The 21181-nt window shown below is 34.5% G+C and overlaps 1 protein-coding gene across 7 annotated transcripts in view; it reads right to left on the reverse strand.

Annotated features, from left to right (window-relative positions):
• Positions 1–1722: 1722 nt before the first annotated feature.
• Positions 1723–21181, reverse strand: part of LOC128986806 (protein sprint) — a 368727-nt gene continuing 349268 nt past the window's right edge. For all 7 annotated transcript variants that reach the window (XM_054407335.1, XM_054407336.1, XM_054407337.1 and 4 more), the window contains 6 exons: positions 12635–12906; positions 11842–12033; positions 10967–11098; positions 10114–10362; positions 4369–4567; positions 1723–3221 (listed from right to left, as the gene is read on the reverse strand). In XM_054407335.1, the coding sequence (XP_054263310.1) occupies positions 3088–3221; positions 4369–4567; positions 10114–10362; positions 10967–11098; positions 11842–12033; positions 12635–12906 (1178 nt within the window). In that variant the 3' untranslated portion in view covers positions 1723–3087. The remainder of the gene's footprint in view (positions 3222–4368; positions 4568–10113; positions 10363–10966; positions 11099–11841; positions 12034–12634; positions 12907–21181) is intronic.

Genomic DNA, 21181 nt, shown 5'->3' on the forward strand with positions numbered 1-21181 from the left:
GAGGTGAGAGATTTCAAAGTAAATTTTGATTGATGGTATCCATGACAACAAAGAACAAACCTACAAAGTTTAAAAATGTAAACAAGCAGTACTAACTGTCAAATTAATTTTGATTTCACAATTCCATACAGCTGGTTCAAACATTCATTTAAATACTGCATGAATATTAGAACAGAGAGGGTAAGGATCATATTTAAAATAATGATGTCACTATCCTGAATGTAAACATTATTTAACATTACTTAAATGGAGCTGTCAAACCATACGCTAATGTAACTTTATACTTACATGCCAACCCCGTACGAAGGACGGGTACTCTGCTAGTAAGTTAGTAAGTAATAGCATGCATGTAAAAGTTTGTATGAACGAAGGTAGCTTCTTATTAACAGTGTTGAAACTATGACACAATTTCACTTTAAAACCTTTTTTTTACAGAATGACAAAAATGCTGTTTTATTATAAACTCATTGGATTTAAAATGTACACACAATACAACCTTTACGTAAATTTAACATTTATTTACGTAATTTATTAATATTTAAGACCAGGGTTTGGACTGTTCCTGCAGAGGCGGCCCTACATTAAGGAAAACAAGGCGGTGCCTGGGACCCCGTGCTTTTCAGGGCTCCCACATAAAATATTATTAACAGTTGTGAACCCTTCTTTACATACGAGGGCACTAAAGAGTTGCATCTTTTAAAACAACAGACCTGCAAAACGGGGTTTCAAAGAACGTCAAAGGTTTTAACTTTTCGTTCCCTTTACATTTACAAAACCTTGCCCAAATACTATATTAGTTTATTTTCATCTCTTTTATTTAATTTCCAGGTTTCTGATCAATATAGGAGAACTGGGCAAATTATTGTTTTGTACAGCCTGATTTTTGTTTTGCAGGACAAAGATTTAGATGAAAAAGTTGGCATAATTGAAAAGTCTGTGTTTGCAGCTACCTGTTCATGTTCTTCATTAGTTTTTAATTCAGAATAAGAATACTGTACAGAGTAACAATTTTCCAAGGCTATTTTTAACGGAAGGGCGACGAAAATAGTAACATGGGAAAATGTGAGACCAGGTATTCTCATTCTAATTCTGATTTAAAAACCAATGATAGCTAGGCAGACTTTTTAATCATACCAACTTGAAAGAACAACTAATTTAAAGCTAAAGCAATTTTTTATAACATCACCAATTGATTATAAATGTTATTTAAGAAATGAGGTGTCTATATTTTTCACACTAGAAAAAAACATAAAAAAGGTTGACATCAAAGATATTCTATGTGTCCAAGAGTTAAACACATAATTCAATTTTGCTTGAGTGCTTGATTATTTAAAGAGATCCATTCAATACCTCAAAGGCTTTCAAAGGTTAGAGATGCGAATTTCCAAAGAAATTTTTGGTCTCCATAATAACTGATGACAGAAAGAACGCAATCAATGGTAGTTATGCCTAGATATTTGCACAGTTTTAAAGAATTATTTGTTAAAAAAGTTCCAAAGTTCTTGTCCATCCATTATAAAGCTTGTAGCATCATTAAGTGGGAGAACAAATAATTTTCATAGCACACATTCTAAGCTGTTCATACAGCTATGCTGTCTTTTAACAAAACCCTCACTTCTGCTGGCCCATAGATGGGATGTCTACATCTGTACATATCAGTATATGGAGTTGGGTAGAACATGAGACAAAAGGCTTTCAAGGATCACATCAATTAAAGAGAAATAAATTTTCAAAACTGTTTATTAAAGAAATGAAATGCCACGGTTAATGACTGGTATGGACTTTGTGATGTCCGTTTCCGTTTACATTTGAGAAACTATTCTTTTTACAAATCATAGAAAAAGATAAATATTAAAACTAGTATAAACATTTATTATATATCATTACAAAAAGACTTCAGGCCACAATATGAACAGGGTAAGTTTACAATTAAAATATTCCCTATCTTACACTATTTACAAAACATTAGGTAAAACGATAAAATTAATATTAAATTATTACTATACAATTAATAACTAACGATGAACACAGAATACAGATTAGGAATTATTGTAGCTTACAGTTAATGATCATAGTACTACGTAAAAACAACCAACAGTAATAACGTAAAAAATCTACTTTTGTTTGGGCCTTTTATAAAAATAGCGGTTTGTGGAAATCGGATAATGTTCATATTGTGACTTATCGGTGTGATGAAATTACATTACAAACATTAAGTAATACTCGACTAAGTGGTTACATTTGAGCGGGTACTGAGAACAAAATTACAAGTCCCCAAAAGGGAAATACGTTGACTAGCATTAATGTTAGTAGAAAATATAAAATATACACCTCTTTCGAAATGCATGGTCGCGATTGAGGTATGAAAATATACTTTAGATCAGTCACTCAAGGAAGGGAGGTTAACTAAATCGCTACGTGTCTAAACTACCCTACTCTTAAGGCCTCTTAATGAAAGTTTGAAAATCGTTTCTAAAACTGTTTAGAAAACAATGCTTTTTTGCTAAGTGAGAGAAAATAATTTTAATTCTTTTTTTATGACTAATTCTATTTTAAATAAAAACCTATATGGGACAGCTAATTACAGGTTGCACAAATTATGGTTTGATTTATAAATATTTTGTGTTTTTGTTAGTATGAAAAGTACCACAACTTTTACACAGTTGTTCGTAGTCAACTTATGAGTCACTTAACACATATCATGTTACAGGTTATAATAATTATTGAAAATTTCTCAGGTTATATTACATCTCTAAAGAGCAGAAAAACCAATATTGTAAATTTTTTACACAGTTACAAAAGATATTGGATACAAATGACATATAAGTGAGATTTGAATCTCTTCTAAAGGAGGCCAAAGTTTAAATTACAAAGACAAATTATCAAAAACTATAATTATATCTCATCACATTGATTCGCAAATTATTGATCACATTGATTTCCAAATTAGTACTTTGTATTATTTTTTATTCCTAAAGTTGTGCATCTTATTTTTGAAAGAATGTGTTAGTAAATTTGTCCATTGGTTTCAGACCCCCTTTAGTTTGTAAAGATTGGAAGACAGGTAAAGAATTGTTCAAGAAAGGTTTATTCAGGGGAGGTTGTTCGCGGCCAAGCTATTTTTGCATCGATGCGTTTATACGCAAACATGCAATGTTTTCCGATGGTGGATACTGATCCTTTAATGTCTTGAGGGCAGTCTGTTTCTCCAAGAAGTGTTTCTGAAACAAATAATTGTTTTATTAGTTAACACATATGTATATATAGCAAGAAATTTTTACCAGGGCTAGATTAAAATTTTGTCCCTAGACTATCGACTAAATTTTAAAACTTTTTTTACTGTTCAGAAAATTCTTTAGAGTAATAATATTTGAAGCAAATTTGCAATGAACTTGCTTTATGAAAAGAATAACTACCTGTCAAAAGCGAAAACATCAAGGAATTGTTTTTAACTTCTTCCTAGCATGGCAAATAATATCCATATCGGAAGTTATGTATATTAAATTAGTGTATTACAATTATCGTATAGCTATTCTGAAAGAATTTGTGCTAAACCATACAGAAATCTACTAGTACCTAATGTGTTTCACTATACCGGTAGTCTTGATGCAGTTTTTGTAATCACAACCATTTGCAATTCATGGCAACCAAATTTTTTGGGAACTTAAAAATTATTATTAAAATTAAGGAAAACTAAACTGTTTTTAAAAAATATTGGCAGCATTTTAAGGTGTCTACAAAATCTAAAAAAAAACTGTGACCTTTCTGTGATTATTTGTGAATCATACTGTATGTGTAGATTAGCATCCATAACAGCTAGGGAAAAATCAATAGACCTAAAAAAACATGAGTTTATCATGAGGTAAATAAACTATGAATGTAAATTTATTTATGTTTTGGCTATAAGTATAATTTAGAAACCTAATATACTCGTCCATTATTGCTTATATTTTTACTATATGAAGAAATGATGTTGAATGTTTTCAGCAATTTTTCCTATTACAGTGACAGAATCTGTGACTTTGAACAATTTTAAACTGAAATCAGTGATTTTTGAGGGTTCAGTTTTTTTTTATCTCCAAGTAAAATCCTTGAGTTTTCATTGACTTCCAAAACCTAGTTAAATCATTGGGTTTCAGTAAAAATTATTTAAGTGACTAGCAGACACCTAGATTTCAATACACAAAACATCTCTAAAGCTGGGTTTTCCTGGGGGTGGAACGTGGAGTTATGATTTCACTTTCTTTCTGTCTTAGGAAATTTAATAGTAGGCTTTCCTACGGAGCTGACCACCATTGCATTCCCTTCCCCTCACTACGCTATCCAAGCCTAAGAAAAGCCGGCTAAACACAAAACAAGTTTATGCACCTTCTCCATCGACCAGCTTGTACAGTCCGTAGTCCTGGGGGTTGGTGATCCGGACCTTGTGCGCAATGATCTTACACACCTCTCTCGTGGTCATGTTAGGCCTCACTGGGAGAGTTTTGGTGATGATAGATCCGTTGATTTCATCAGGAACCACAATCTTCAGCACAGAGCGAAACTCTGACATAGGTCCGCTGCCCCACTGCAACAACCGGAAAAATCAGACTTTACTCATGAATAGTACTTTAGAATATATATCAGTGGTCCTTGAATTATGTTGAGATAGTCAAGAAGAAGTTCCTTCTAACCTCTGTGAATGCTACAAACTTTAAAACAATATATATATAGAGTTCATGTCTAGATACAAAAACTATAAATTACAATTGACGTTTTAGAGCAAAAATGCTATATTGCCGGTAATATTTTAAGAAAGTGGATGATTTCCAAAAATTATTCTATAACAAAGAAGGACAAAAACGAACATAGAATGCATAGATGTTTTTAAGAATATTATAAATTAGAAAAAAACACATCGTAGGTTTTATACTAGATAAATAAGTTCCTTAATCATAGATTTTCAAGAAGAAACACACAATTAGTATAACTACTTATTAAAGATAAATTTTAAAATATAACCTTATAAATGGAAGTTTGAATTAGACTTAGAGACTAAAGATCCAAGGGTCGATTCAAATTAGAGCAAAGAATACTAAAATTCTTACCATAAAAAAAACTCTAAAATTAGTTTCAGGAATTCTGCAGCTTTTAAGCAGTGTGTCTTTGACCATTACTTAATAATTATATATAAACAATTTTTGTTATTTTGTGGTGCTATTTTAGCTTCTTAAACACATGTATATAAGCGCTGGTTTTGTGGAGCAGTAACACGTGGGACTGGAGTTCCCACTCTGTGTTTTTTAATAGTCTTATATATAAATCCAATATTAGTCAGTTTTTAGGTGAGTGTTTCCACACTGACTACACCACTGCATTTAACATTGCACTACTTCTTGTCAAAACCTTTTGGTACCAAATATTTGACTGTATTAAAAAGGCTATTTCCTTCAAGAAAACATACAAATACGACAAAGTCGGGTTTTTTTATTACATGGTAGGGTAAAATCCATTATCTAAAAAAATAATTAAGACTGTAAATGAATAACTAACTAAGGCAGAATATGAACCATTGAAGTAAGTGTTGTACTGTATATTTAAACATTTTAAGTCATTAATTTGGTGTAGGCCTACTTATACAACAGGAGTTTTTCATGTTTTTTTTTGTGAGAGTACAGGTACAAGAGTGGTCTAAATGTTCACCATCTTTACCCCCCTTACATGAACGTTCTGTGTATGTCCACACTCCACAGTACAGTACTACAAGCAGCCCTTAACCTTTTTTATCAGAGAAAAAGTATGTTTAGCCATAAGATACAATTACTAGTCATCTTATATAATTTTTAAATTTTCATTTTTTTTGTAAGCCTCAACTGCTTAATCATGACTTATGATCTGTGAAGTTTTTGAAAGATAGTTAAGTTATGGACTCAAACCATTCATGTCCAAGTTATCAGCCCAAGACGTTATGATGTACCTTGTTCGGCAATAGTCACAAGAGAGGTATTGTTTTTTTCAGTGTTCAACAGAAAAAAGTACATTGAGGACAAAGAACATGCAGTAGCCATTGTTGCCTCTCTGCTATATTTTTGAATAGTGTTTGGATGTCCTCAAATCTTATTCCAAAAAGCTACACAACAAATCTGTTCTAAAATTTGATTGTTGCTAAATATTTGACAACTACCACTTTGGCCAATGATAGTTGGATAAATAACTTTGGTGAAATTTATACAATTTGACTATACTGTTGACTAATGAAAGGGATAACCAGCAAATTGAGCTAAATGGCAAGGTAATTGAAAGAGTAGAAGATTTTGTCTATCCTGGAAGCATCGCATCTTTGTGACGTGGGGCAGACGAGGGCGTGGCACAGAGGATCAGGAAAGCCAAAGGAATTTTTGCACAGCTGGCTCAATTCTGCGATCAAACCAATTAAGAAGAAGTATAAAACTTAGAATCATTGGAACCAACGTAACATATGTTCTTCTTATTACGTTGTCTAACTTGGAAAGTGACAAAAATTATATCAGCTCAAAAACTCCAGGTTCATAAGCAGATGCCTTAGAAGAATTTTTCATATCCGATTGCCTGATATGATCACCAACGAAGAGTCACAGAGGAGGATGCAAATATCCCCCGTTGCTGATGTTAAAGAAGAAAATATCGGTGAATGTTCTAAGGAAATCTGAAAATAACATAGTGGAACCCACAAGGAAGCAGGAAGAGGGGCAGACCGAAGATGACTTGGAGGAGATCGGTGAAGAGAGAGCTGAGCGAGGAAGACAAGAGTTGGGAAAAGCAAAGCAGATGGCCCAGAATCGAGTTTGGTGGAATTATTTTGTAGTGGCCCTACGTCCTCCTTGGGATTAAAGAAAATAAGGCAAGTACCTAACTCAGTTGACTAATGACTTATATTCCTTGCCTCTGCAAAAAGTAGAGCTCATAATTTTGATTAAAAATAGGTATTTACCTTCGTCTACAGCTCAATTTGTTGTAACTTGGGTTACGGCCGTTTCGGCATTATAATGCCATCGTCAGACGTTGAACATTCAGCTGAAGTAGCGTCGTCATAGTTGAAACACATAACACGAACACGAATAACATTTTACAATTACTAACGAAGACACAACGAACAGGCCTGTCGCACACACGGTACCGGTTGACATTGCCACGATCTGAACTGGATGCCGACTGGAGGTTAATCCTGCATCGTTCTTTGCGTAGTGGTGTTATCAGCTGACCTTTGTACTTCTGCCTTTTGTCTCTTGTCCTGGTCTAAAATACTATTGAAAATTATGTGTGATTTATATTGTAGTTTGTCATTTAATATTGTGTCATCAAAATTATTTTCTGTATAGGCTCTGTAAATTTCGTATTCTTCTAATGTGTCCAACAACTAATTTTGATGACACAATATTAAATGACAAACTACAATATAAATCACACATAATTTTCAATAGTATTTTAGACCAGGACAAGAGACAAAAGGCAGAAGTACAAAGGTCAGCTGATAACACCACTACGCAAAGAACGATGCAGGATTAACCTCCAGTCGGCATCCAGTTCAGATCGTGGCAATGTCAACCGGTACCGTGTGTGCGACAGGCCTGTTCGTTGTGTCTTCGTTAGTAATTGTAAAATGTTATTCGTGTTCGTGTTATGTGTTTCAACTATGACGACGCTACTTCAGCTGAATGTTCAACGTCTGACGATGGCATTATAATGCCGAAACGGCCGTAACCCAAGTTACAACAAATTGAGCTGTAGACGAAGGTAAATACCTATTTTTAATTAATATCACAGCTCAGGGGCTAAAAATGGATTTTAATTCATAATTTTGATTGCTTTTCAACCAGAGAGATGTTATTGCCTTCAGGTTGAAAAACACACCAATTGAAAGGTTCATATAATGCCAAATTTTGGTATTTTGTGATGGGATATCTCAACGCAATAAATTAGAAAGACAAATAAAACCCAACTGTGTGTAGTTTTGTTGGAAGTTTTTATTTTGAATTTTAAACTTCAAAATAGGTTTATAGTTGTACTATGAAGTAAGAAAAACTCATTTAGAATAGAAATAGCGTCAAATATTGAGAAAATATTTGAGTGGAAAACCAAAACATGGATGTGTCTTCATAGCTCAAAGCTGGACATAAATAATTGTATAAATGGCAAGGAATTTAAAAAACTAATTCCTTCATGAAACTTCATATTACATTGAAAAGCCAAACAATACATTAAAGCAGAAAGGAAGAAAAAGGAACACATATCTAAAAAGCTTATTTATTTAACAACAAAAATATTTTTTTCCTTTCAATTTATTACAAACAACATAACACTAAAAATAAATAGGTAAAGCTCATGGGGAATAGAGAAAGTACAAAAAAATATTTACAAAACTTAACAAGTTAGAGTGAGTAAAAAGTAGATTATATGAGATTTGATTGTAAATTATACAAATGGAAACCTGAAACAGTATTATGTGTCTACCACAAATTCATATTTCTCTAGAATAGCTGCACCTTGTAGTTTTTATATGATTTATATTTACAAGCATTATCAAAGCAAATTAAAAGAAAGTAAAATAAAGCGAAGAAAAATAAGTACAAACAACTTAAATTTAAAAAGCAACACAATAAAATCTAGTAATACAAAATATCTTACAAATAAGAAAAAATCCAGTAAAATGGTTATTGAAAGAAAAAAAAACTGCAAGTCTCCCCAAGCCACTGTTTCCAGTGGTGAGGACGCGTGTTTGGAAAGAGACGTCTCAGTGGTGAGGACGCGTGATTGGAAAGAGACGTCTCAACTACAATGGTGAGGACGCGTGATTGGAAAGAGACGTCTCAACTACAGTGGTGAGGACGCGTGATTGGAAAGAGACGTCTCAGTGGTGAGGACGCGTGATTGGAAAGAGACGTCTCAACTACAATGGTGAGGACGCGTGATTGGAAAGAGACGTCTCAACTACAATGGTGAGGACGCGTGATTGGAAAGAGACGTCTCAACTACAGTGGTGAGGACGCGTGATTGGAAAGAGACGTCTCAGTGGTGAGGACGCGTGATTGGAAAGAGACGTCTCAACTACAATGGTGAGGACGCGTGATTGGAAAGAGACGTCTCAGTGGTGAGGACGCGTGATTGGAAAGAGACGTCTCAACTACAGTGGTGAGGACGCGTGATTGGAAAGAGACGTCTCAACTATTCAAAGCAGAGAAACTCATAAATTGGAATGAGACGAGTAAATGTTTAAGTTTGGAAAAGAGTTTATGGATGGAGTTAAGGTTGGAAGATAAAAGTTTAGTAAATCTATTACAATAAATAACTAACGCTAAATTTGGCAATATATGTACACAGTTTTTAACACATTTTATTTACATTTAATGTACAGAGTATTTTATTTTTAAGATATTTTTACTTGAAATGTTATGTTATCAATGGCAACCACCAGAGTGATAGCTATGATTTCTAGTTTTATTATGAATAATCCTTGCATTTAATTCTTTCTTGTTATTTTTCAAGGGATTGCAACAGAAATATTTAATTGAAGTAAAAATGTTTTCCATACTTTGAGCACAAAACAAAATAAAAATTAGATGGTATGTTTAAGCAGCCAAAGTTTACTATTGGGAAGGTGTTTATGCAGCTTAAACATCTTTATTGGATATATCTAAATTAGCTAACAAGGTTTTACTGGCAGTAAACTGTCTTTTGGATGTTATTTTATCTATTTTCAAACCACAAAAAAAGTTCAAAGACAATTGCAGATACTAATTGAATTGGGCTTATAGTTATTACTTTTAATCAAACTAATTATAAAATTTACCAGCAAGTGTGGGATAAGTAACCCTCAGATCTCTTTCTCTTTGACCACTTGCAATGATAGTCTTTGATGTTCAGCGGCAAAACATAGATTTACCAACACCAACCAACAACTGGCTGGCGACTCAGCTATCTCATCACCTACTCAAACCTCAGCTTAACCTTAGAGAATGTTTCTGTCTCGTCATCACTCAACCTCTCGCTGCTCTCCTGCTCCATGCAGTCGTTGTATCCGCTGTCGTTAGTTTCCTGTGAGGTGCTGAGGTAGCTTTCGGACTCGTAACTGCTGTAATACTCTAGGGGGTGACTTACGTCTAGGTTTGGCTCGCTGTTGGTGCACGCCTTGAAGTTCTTCAGCACGTGTACAGCAGAGGAGAGCGTGGTGAGGTAGTACCCACCCTCCCCAGAGAGGAGAGAGGGATGCAGCAACCCCCACATGTACTCTGCCTCGATCTCCGCAGCGATCATCCCTGACTGGACCAGCACCCAGACAAAGAGGGGGAGGAAGTCGTCAGCTCCCAACATCAATCCCTTGCCTCCACTGCTGGTGTTCACCTTCACCTGGACATTACGTAAACGGTCATTGGATGCAAAGGGTTGTACAGAATATTTCCACATATTTGAGTGAACTAAATATTATGGTGGTTACGTCATAAGTGATTAGTAGCTTTACCTTTGCTTTGAAAAGGTCTAGTAGCTTTGGTCTCTCTGTATTTCAAAATCTGTTGAGAAAATTCTGTGGTTCTTTAATGCTACAGTACCGATATTGACATACTACCATTAATTTTACTAGTATAATATATCCTCCTGGGTTCAGTATTTGTTTTTTGCATTGAAAAATAAATGTTTGATTCACAAGGTTATCCTCAAAACCCTCAAGGAGAAAAATACTAAAAATATTAAAATAACAGTATGCTTGTGACACAGCAAAATGCCTAAGCAAAGTAGGAACATTTATGCATATTCATAAACATTGAGGTAGTTACAACAAGAGGCATTATTTGTCGACTTTTTTTATCTTATGAAATAATATTAGTACTATTTTCAACAATCCAACAAATATTGGTAATCAGCCTCCCTCCTAGTCAACTGTAGGTTTTAAATGATTTTATACTCGTCCCAATTTGTAATTTAAATTTTGAGTTTAACTTATTGTTGTACTCACAGAGTTAAATATGGCAGAGATGGCTGTGAGAAGATTCTCCAGTTTCTCGAGAGGAGAGTCGACCTCCTGGAGCCTGTGAAGATACTCGCAGATTGTAGCCAAAGACTCTTCTGATGGTGGGATGATATTTTTCTACAAATAACATTACAGTTTTATAAAGGCTACAATATTTAGCTAGATTTCCATCAAATGTGAGTGAAGATTTCTGTAAGTTTTTTGTCTGTCTAATGCACTCCTTGAAACATACAATCTGACTCGGAAAATACATTTTTGGCTTGTCAGAAAGGCATCACAAAAATATGGTATTGCAAGGATGGGTAATTAACTAAGTATTATGAACCCCCCCCCCTTCTTTATTAGTATATTGTGCTCTGTTACAAGATACTTATTGGTTTATTCACGAAACTGGACAAATGATAAAGTACTGAGCAGTTAAGGAAACTATTACTATATATATTATTTTGTTCCTAAGATACTTGTTCCTGTTACAAGTTGACTCAAACATGGTTGATATTACTCATATGGACCAACATTTTAACTCTGGTGTATTAATCACATGTTTGATATCTGATATTTAAAACGCAAACATGTGGAAGCTACTTATATACATCTGATTAGCTTTACACACACATTTTCTGATAAAAGCATTTAAAATGTGTTTTTTTTTATTTAAAAGCCAGCACGAAATGACTCAAAGAGTAAACATACGATACTTAACTCAACGAAATATCTAGTAAAATAATTTAAAACTTGACCGCACACCAATAAACATATTATAATCATTTTAAGCACAGTTTGTTGTTTGATGCTGATTTTTTATGTAACTTAAAAATGGATATGAAACAAGTTAAATATAGGATTCAGAGGAGACATACCCTGATGCCGAGCTCGTGCAGAGGTTTTGTCCGGGCCAGTATGATGTTGTCGGCCAGCAGTTTGATGGCTCCGTTATTGCTGTACTCCTCTACGAACAAGTGGTAGAGATGTTCCTTGAGAGGGCGCACTACCAACTTGTGCATCACGCCTTCCAAGATGGCGTCCAGGTTGAGGAACTCGTTAGCTTTCAGCTGAAAATGTGGGATGTTTAAACCTGGAGCACTGGACTGCAGACAATGTGGTTTGACAATGCAGATCTTAATGATGTAACAATGGTGAGAGTATGCACATGTCTCATAGGCGGGACACTTCTGTTTATCGATACCTAAAAGTACTTTTGAAAAAGGTTTTTTGAGAAAGTGTGCAATAAAGTCTTCATATGCTTACTTAATTGTCTTCAAATCTGAAGGTTGCTGGTTACAATTGAAAACAGGATAAATACTGAAACTAGATGCAATTTTTAATGGGCTACCAATTAATCAGTGTAATTAATTAGTGTCTAAAAAGACACTTATCATTCCACATCTTTGATAGATCGTTATAGCATCTTATATCTCATTAAGTTGTTACCTGTTTTTTTTTTTACGTAAGATGGTGACAAGACTAGGGTTTTGATCATCCCCTTACAGAAAACATAAAGAAATGGCAATGCAGTAGAGAAGCAAAAATTAACAACATGAACCCACAATGTGTGCGAATTGTCTAGTGACATGGCCATGTTCAACTACTGATAAATATTTTACACCTCTTCATGTAGATCTATTGAATTGTGTACATCTATTATGCACTCACCTTCCCCCGTTCCCGGTCAACTTCCTTCTCGAACTCTCGCTCTCCATGTTTGACCAGGTAGTTCTTCATGCCGCTCATGAACTGTCGCATGTTCCGCATGACGACCTGCGGCTTGGTCTCGCGAGACTCGCGCGTGCAGGCGATGAAGTTGTCGATGTTCTGTGCGAAGGTCGTGCTCTTGTCGGCGGCCAGGTGGAGAGCGTACGCGCGGATGCTCGCTCCGCCCCCACCTGACTCTCGCCCTCGCTGTAACGCCTGGAGGCGGGGAGGTGCTGGAACAGGTTCAATTAATTGTAAGCATACATTTGTAAGCACACAGTGTTGTAAATTATGGTTGAAAGCAATGTGGATAGGTCATAGCTGAAAAAGCTTCTCCTGCATACTTCCTACCTTTTGTAAGAAACAGGTACCATAATTAAATCTGTAAACACAGAAAAAACATAGCGTTTTTAATGACACAAGCTAATGATAATTAAGGTGTATTGGTCATTGTGAAAATAAGTAAGGGAATCACAAGGCAAAAAATAAGAAAAATTGGAGAAAACCGCTGTGAGACAAACTAGGCACACACTGTGAACAATTTAGCTCTTTGTCTCGGGTAGAGAAAAGAGAAGTAGTCAACAGTCTGAAAAAATTAGGGGGGTTTCCTAACCAATAGAGAAATCTTAGGGTTTCTGCAATACCTTCTGAACATTTATAACTCTCCTTAGCAAACAGGGACACAAGAGAAGGTCTGCAGTTTCGATAAGTCTTGCTCCAAATCTTATTTCAATCATTGACGGTTATAGGGTTAAACAATCCCTACATTAACTTAACTTTTTTTATTCAAGCATAAACTGTTCATTCTAACACTTTTATACTTGGTAAATGAGAGAATTCTATTCATTCTGAGAAAGTAATAATTCAAGGTTTTCTCAAGATATAATAGTTAAAAACAGTTAACAGAATAATCTGTGGTAATTTTACTGTGATAAAATTTAAAGAAGACCTCATAACCATCTGATAACTTAGACAACTTGAACTTGGTAAGCTGGCCTATCTACCCCTAATTGAGTGATTATAGGATAATAAATGCACAAGCCTGATAAGATAACTGTAAAGTTAACTGTGTTCCATTCAATTTTACTATCACATAACAAGTTTTTTGTGAAATTGACCAAGAACAAATCAAAGATTAAAGAGATTTTCATTTTACATTGTAATGGATAGAAAGTCATATCTATCAAATCAACATTCTTCAAGAGATAGGTCAACATAGACAACATAGTGTTGTTCCAGTTATGTAAAAAAATTTGATAAGAGGGTCAAGGTTCGCTAAGCTTCCCTTGATAACATAGTTAAAATATCTCAATTTGTTGACAAGGAATATTTCTCATGGGAATTGCTCTAATCTCTTTGAAATCTTTTATTGTAACTCCCAAAATACCATTTGTAACGGTTAGGGTTAGGCCTACAGTAGCTTAAGACAGTTTTTTACAAAAAGCTACCTATGTGATTTACCAATTCAAATTTAGTAAAAATACCATTTATGAAAATGACAATACAAAATACAGAGACAAAACTATTCAAATTCATATCTGATGTTTTCATACAGATGCCTAAGAAAATAAATAAACAACCATAATTTTTTTTTTCAAAGTGTTCCTAAGTTGTGTAGGCCTACTGTTTTTTTTTTATTTATTTAGGATACATAAAGTGTAAAGAACCAATATATTAAAACTTGAGTAGATTGTTTAATTTAGGTTAGGCTACTCAGGTCAAAACCTGTAAAACTGATTAATAACCTAACTATAACCTTCACACTCAAATAAATGATGAGTAAACATCCAAATTCAGTCATGATTTATTTATGATAATGGTAATAAAACTCTGTAAAATGTAGATACGCGACGAAATCAGTCCAACAATAAACAAAATGTGTGACATGATGAGACACTTCGCTACAGAATCAAGCCTTTACTCAGAAATCTCCAAATCAGCTGAACTGCTGAACAGCTGTGGCAGCTGGCAGGTGGTTTAGGTCACCTGTCTAGTATCCTGGAAAGAATATATTGAACTGTGGACACACTCCACCACAGCTGCGTTAACGACAAAAAATTGGCTGGGAGCAGATAATATGAATATTCAGTCCTTAAAAATCCTTAAAAACATACAATCAGACGAAATTTACTAACAGTCACGTCTTAACGAATCATGATTTTAATCAACTAACATACAAGACGAAATCAAAATACAAATACTCCTCTAAAACCTTTGTTTAAGATCTCGAAATTTACGATAAAAGGAAAAGCAGGTTTTCTTCTAACTCACAGAAATAGAGCCTCATGAATGGTTTGTATTAACCTGCATCTAGACGATAATTCGTTGTTTTATGTAACATTTAAGGTTTTAATGATATATTTATCTTTAATACGGTATACTTCACTCGCTGAATCGCTATATAATTTATAACAAATTATGGAAAACCCCACATAGCTCTAAAACTTCTAAATCCAGGTGTTAAAAGTCACTTGTCTCTAGATTCGTTTGTCTCGGGCTTTTTTCTTCAATAAATGTTAAAAACATTTTTCAATGAATTTTTGAGACTATCAAATATTACAAAGAAAAAAATTACGACATATACCTTTCCATAATATTTAATTTGTTATTCAGTTATTAGTAAGGCCTATGTGCTTCGACTTTTGGTTGTCTGGTGCTCAGTTCAAACCATCTTCTCCCGAAAGATCTATAAAATATCTTCGGGACAACGAATTCAAAACGCTAAACGTAACAACTCACGACTAAAGTACTTAAATTGTTACTAAAACAGGCCACAACTCACGTCGAAAGCAGGACGTCAACAGACGCACGACTTTCTGCGAAGCTGTTCGAACCCATCTGACGATTTTTTGTGTAACAGGAACAACCGCAGGACCCATGTTGGCGAGTTGAAGAGAATATATATTCACCCATACAAGGTGCAAACAGACGATCACTCGAGAAAAACACCTTACTGACCATCAAACTCCCCTACACAAACTCCAAACACAACAGAACAACAGTTTTTGTCACAAACGCGTCAAAAAAGCGTTCGCGCGATTCTCGTAAGCGAGCATAGTAAAGTCACAAATTGTTCACTCCGCAACTCGGCACACTACAGTAACACTAGGTGTAAACAGGTGTGACGGACGACTCCTCTAAACAGCTGATGTAGCCGGGTTCCCGTGCTAGTTGTACTGGTTCGCCCCTCCACGGACTGTCTGGTGATAGGAGATAAGACGGTGTTTGTAAACAATGCCAAAGGTTACGAATTGTCACACTGTGGGGAGCGTTTGTTGTGTTCTAGTCCATTTGTCCTGATATGGGTAAAACATAATGGATGTTTCAATGAATGGTGTTAAAACAACATGTAGTACACATTGCGTCAAAATAGGGGATGGTACAGGACCTGTTATCAACTGGTGCGGGGCTTAAGACTGGATGACATAAGAAAGATGATGTTTTTTACGGCTATTGCTCCTGGGGGATCGTCTATAGTTTTAGACTTATTCTCAGTTTTCAACCTTACACAATACTACGATATGGAGAAGGGTAGTATAGTTAAAACACAGACAATGGAATAAACCATTAAATAAATATAATAATATATATAATATAATAATATAATATATATATAATAATATATATATATAATAATATAATATAATAATAATATAATAATGGAATAAACATTAAAGTATTATATTGTCTGTGGTTAAAATTTCGATTTAGTTGATATTGCGTAATAATTTTGGGAACTATCAAAATAACTTAGGGGCGTATATCATAAAATTACTTATCACAATACAAAAATCACATACACTTGACCATAAAAAATGCACTACATTAAATAATGCGTTGGATAGGATAAATTAGACTGTACAAAGATACAGTGATATGATATTGTGTAGGCTACGCACCGTGAGATACGGTGCAGACGGTAAATATTGAATATTGGCCAACGGTGGCACGCGTCTATGTACAATCATTTTTGTTTTCCTACTATAAAAGATATTATTTCTTCTACATATGGATAACAAGAGACATTTTAAACTACGGCAGTACGTCTACTCAAGAAAATGCTTGGATTAATTTTTGAAATGTTTTTTGTTGTATGCCTATTTCAACGAATCAGTATAAAAGATACAAGTGTATTTGCAGGAGGGAGAGGTACTGGAGAGTTCATTCCAAAAGTTTAACACATTCGTTCAAAAATACATTTTGACATCTTAAAACCAAATAACGCACATTATTGAAATTGTCATGTTTTATTTTTAACACCATTGGAACTTTTCACGTTATTTGTTAGGAAACTCTAATCTCGTTATTAGCTAAGGTCGACAACCGGCTCCATTACCCGATAGCCTAATGACAAATGGCATCTAGATAAGTTTGTGATGTGGCTTTGATTACAGAAACTACTGTAAAGTAAATTTGTTTCCCAGTCGTGCCAAAATTATGAGATTAAAGTCAACTAAGCCCTCGAAAATATGTGCCGTTTTTTCTAGTACCGTTTCCGCTAAAAACAATGAAGCAAATGTGTGTTTACCATCAACTTCGTGCAGTTATTGTAACGTATCGCATATTTTATACGATCAGCAAACACAATATAAAAAAATAATATCGAAAATAGGGCTTTATTTCATCAGAGCCTCATCCAACAAAGTTTTTATTAGTGAAACACAGTATGTAATGTATATATTAATATCCAAAGCCGATGGATACAAATCAAAGTAGGCGACAACTTATCACTTGGTAGATGATAAATCCATTACTAATATATGTTTAGCTTTTTAGTCACCGTCTCAGGTCAACGACCGACGACATTCCCAGCATCCTGAGCGAGATTGACAGACAGTGCGACGCTCTGATTGGTCCGTTGGGTTTACATAGTATAATCGGCGGGAAATGATACTATTTAACACACAACGTGATAACAAGTCAATATTGGCATTTCTTGGCGCCTCTAAACTTTACATAGTAAGATGAGGATGTTTAACATAATCAAGTTTTATGACAGTAAACATTTGACTGGAGGGAACAGTTTTGATATTTATGACCGACTAGTGACTACTATGCATTGCTGGCTAATAAACGGGACTTCAATCTGCAGTCAAAGCTATTATCTAAAACTGACGATGAAATTACGAAAAACGATGAAAAACTGTAGAGTGTGCGATTGCGATACTTAAATAAGAAACGCTTGCATAGAGATGTTTTGAGCCAGGAGATCCTTCTTTTGATATTTAAGGAGTTCCCTCCACCAAATACTATACGATTGTAGGGTCTAGTATGGTTATCATCTAGTGAGATAATCAGATCTAATAAGTTCAAAGGCCAAGAGTACTTTAAACATACCGTAAACGCTTTAAGAGTAACAGAAGGTGGGAAGGAAATTAAAATAACATTTTTATGAAAAGAAAACATAAATCGTAGTAGCGTAGTACGACTGTTCTCATTCAAAGAAAAATAATTTTCTCAGGCACAAAACAATGGCTCTGCAAGACAAATATTAGCTCGCACGACGGCTTATTGTGTGAAACATGTTATCAGGAATTACTCACAGAATGGTTGATAAGGTTTGGCAGTCCGCAGCATGCTGCGTCAGGCGAGCTCGATACAATTGTTTTGTTCGACTTTAGTTGCGTAACAATTTTTTTAGGCGATTTCAAAATTGGTTACACATATTTTGAAATACTAAAACAGAGGATTTTGACAATACTTCAGAATATGAAAGTAAGAAAAACTAATCAACTTTGAGAAGTTTATAGGATGAAGATGAGGACCTCAAAATCTAATGTAGAGTTGAAAATTTACCCTAAAAAATTTACAGCCAGTTTTATTGTAAAACTATTCCATCTCTGATATTACTTTCAGCTTTTATTGCCATCTTCGTCCCTCATTCTAAAGTATTTTCACATAGTCCCGAAGACAAAGCTCCTGTCATATTATTGTTATACAAAAATAAATCTTGGTTCTCATCCTCATCCCTTAATACAATGTATTTTTCCATATTAACCCCGGCCATAATCTGAGTCTAGGCCTGAAAAACTACTTTTCCTGAAATACGATGAATTCATCTAATTTTTCCGATGACAACACCCCGACCATGATCTGACTCTACTACTGAAATCTAACCTTAGACATATCGGTTTTGTTCCAAGCCTATCCAACCTCTTACACTTCAAGTTTTGTTGTCATCATCATCCCTATACCTAGGGTGTATTTTTCCACAAGGAGCCAACGACATTGACCCAGCCACACACAAGGTCTTGCACGTTGAACACCCAAGCCCACAGATACCATGTGTTTGTCCCACATAAATAACGTAAAGTTTGCCTTTCGTCACTACTTGCCCCTACAATCGGTTATTGCACCTCCTGACGATACTTTGGCGTTGGGATCGCCTAAAGGAGCACGCAGCGTACCAACGTGACACGAGTGGAAATGTAACTCAAGGGTCCGAGATAGTGGGGAGGAAGTACGATCTGAAAGCATTTAGCCTCAGTTATATTTCATTTTTAGTTCCTCATTGGAACTCTGTGGTGTGGCTAGAACTAAATGACTAGTGTACACAACACTCAAAAATTTTAACAAAAAAGTATGGAACGATATACAATTTATTTCAGAAGCGGCCCTAATTGTTTTATCATTTGTGACGGATATGAATCGGTTATGAAAGAGAAGAAAAGTGGCAGATGTAAATTTAAACCATTGACCTTATAACGTTTTCGCCAACACAGTAAACATTCTACTAATTTATAATTTGTGAATAGTTGAAGTTGAGTGCCTTATGATTTAACTACTGGTCTGGTACGTTGCAGTAAGGGTTTACAGTTTGTTCGTCGATTTTGTATTAGATACTTTTTTGACACACATATTTTATTTCCAATCTTAAGAAAGTGTCCATTTATTACCCCACCCATCACTTAACAATAAACTCGACGACGAAATTTATTACTTTAGAAGATCCGAATGCTTAACAAATCAAGATGAGATCAATACCTTCAATAATTTAATTCGAGAGTGATTTCATAGCTGCTGGATGCGTAAAGAATTAAATAATAAGATTTAGAGTGTAGAAAGGATTGAGATACCTTGTGTAGCTTTGTTACTGAATGGCAAGCTAAGCTCAAACAAAAATGACTTTGGAAACAATGAATTAGTAAAGGACGTGTGATAAGCATTTAGGACGCTCTCTAAAGGCCTTATCAGAGCATTCCACGCCGTCACCATTCAGTGACGGACAAGAAGCGTAGAACTTTGACACTTACGTAAAATGTTTGACTCGACAACTATCATCTATTCTGGGAACAACCTCGGATTATAATAATCTATTATAATAATCGGTTTCTGACAATATTAACAGTTTGAGGTATTTGGACTGTACGACTATGGAAATATATTTGTTAAAATATTTGCTAACACGAATCGACTCATGTATTATACATTGCTAAGTTTGCTATACATGTATATAAGTATACACGTATACATGCTAGCTTTGGTAAAGAACGTACTACAGTAATCCCTAAGCACGGAGCGTATAGAGTTCAGCCAGGTAGAGGAGGTATGCAGAGAGTATCAATGGTCTTCTATAATTTAACCTTAATAACCCACTCATGAGGGAACAACGTGTTGTTTATCTCAGCTCTGTTTGATGTGTTTTAACGTTCCGAAAAAAAACTATATAAATTTAACATTGCTTTTGCGGTCAATACCATCAATGAGGTGTATCGATTCCGGAATCTCAATTATTTATTTCTGTACAATTATATTAACATTCTGCAATTATTTTCTACATGATAAAAACAGCAGAAAATTCTATTTAAAATACTTAGTTTTATAATAGTAGGGCTGATTTTTATATAAATTTATTCAAAATAATATAATTGTTCAAATACAATATGTATTATTTTTGAACAAAAACAGTTCTTGAAATTAAAAAAGTACAATGTTAAAAACAAAATAAAAAACGTTCTGAGAACTAAAAATTTTTTGCTGTAAAAACTTAAGATGATTTATTACAATACCTTATGTTTTTTAACTGCAAAAGGTTACAAAATTTAAAAAAATCAAATTCTAGTTTGGAAAATGATCCTAATATGGCTACACGGGAATAATGACTTGGAAATGGCTACGTAAAATGGACCAACAGCTCGTAAGTGAATTATTATTTATTATGCATTTTTCTTTTTGTTAAATTAAATGCCTAGGATGTGAAACTGGGTTTCTATAAGAAATAAAAGGTTGAATAATCAAACGCACATGAAATAACGACTGTCTGTTGGAATTCAACACATGAAAATCCTTCGTTTAAACAGTCAAAAGGTTTTTAGCATGGGTATTGCGGCAAACGATTGTTTTAAGATTTTAGTTGTGTTTCGTTAAATAATAAGTAAACATTGGTTTTGGTGTATTTTAATATAAAAATTACATTTATGTTAATTTGAAGTTATTGCATTTACGGGAAATGATTGTACAGAAAAAAATATACATATTAAGTATTGTGTCCCAAAAGTGTGAAGAAAA

The sequence above is a fragment of the Macrosteles quadrilineatus genome, unplaced genomic scaffold, assembly GCF_028750875.1.
Source record: "Macrosteles quadrilineatus isolate MER2022 unplaced genomic scaffold, UCM_ALF_1.0 Scaffold_2__2_contigs__length_208266976, whole genome shotgun sequence".
Lineage (NCBI taxonomy): Eukaryota > Metazoa > Arthropoda > Insecta > Hemiptera > Cicadellidae > Macrosteles > Macrosteles quadrilineatus.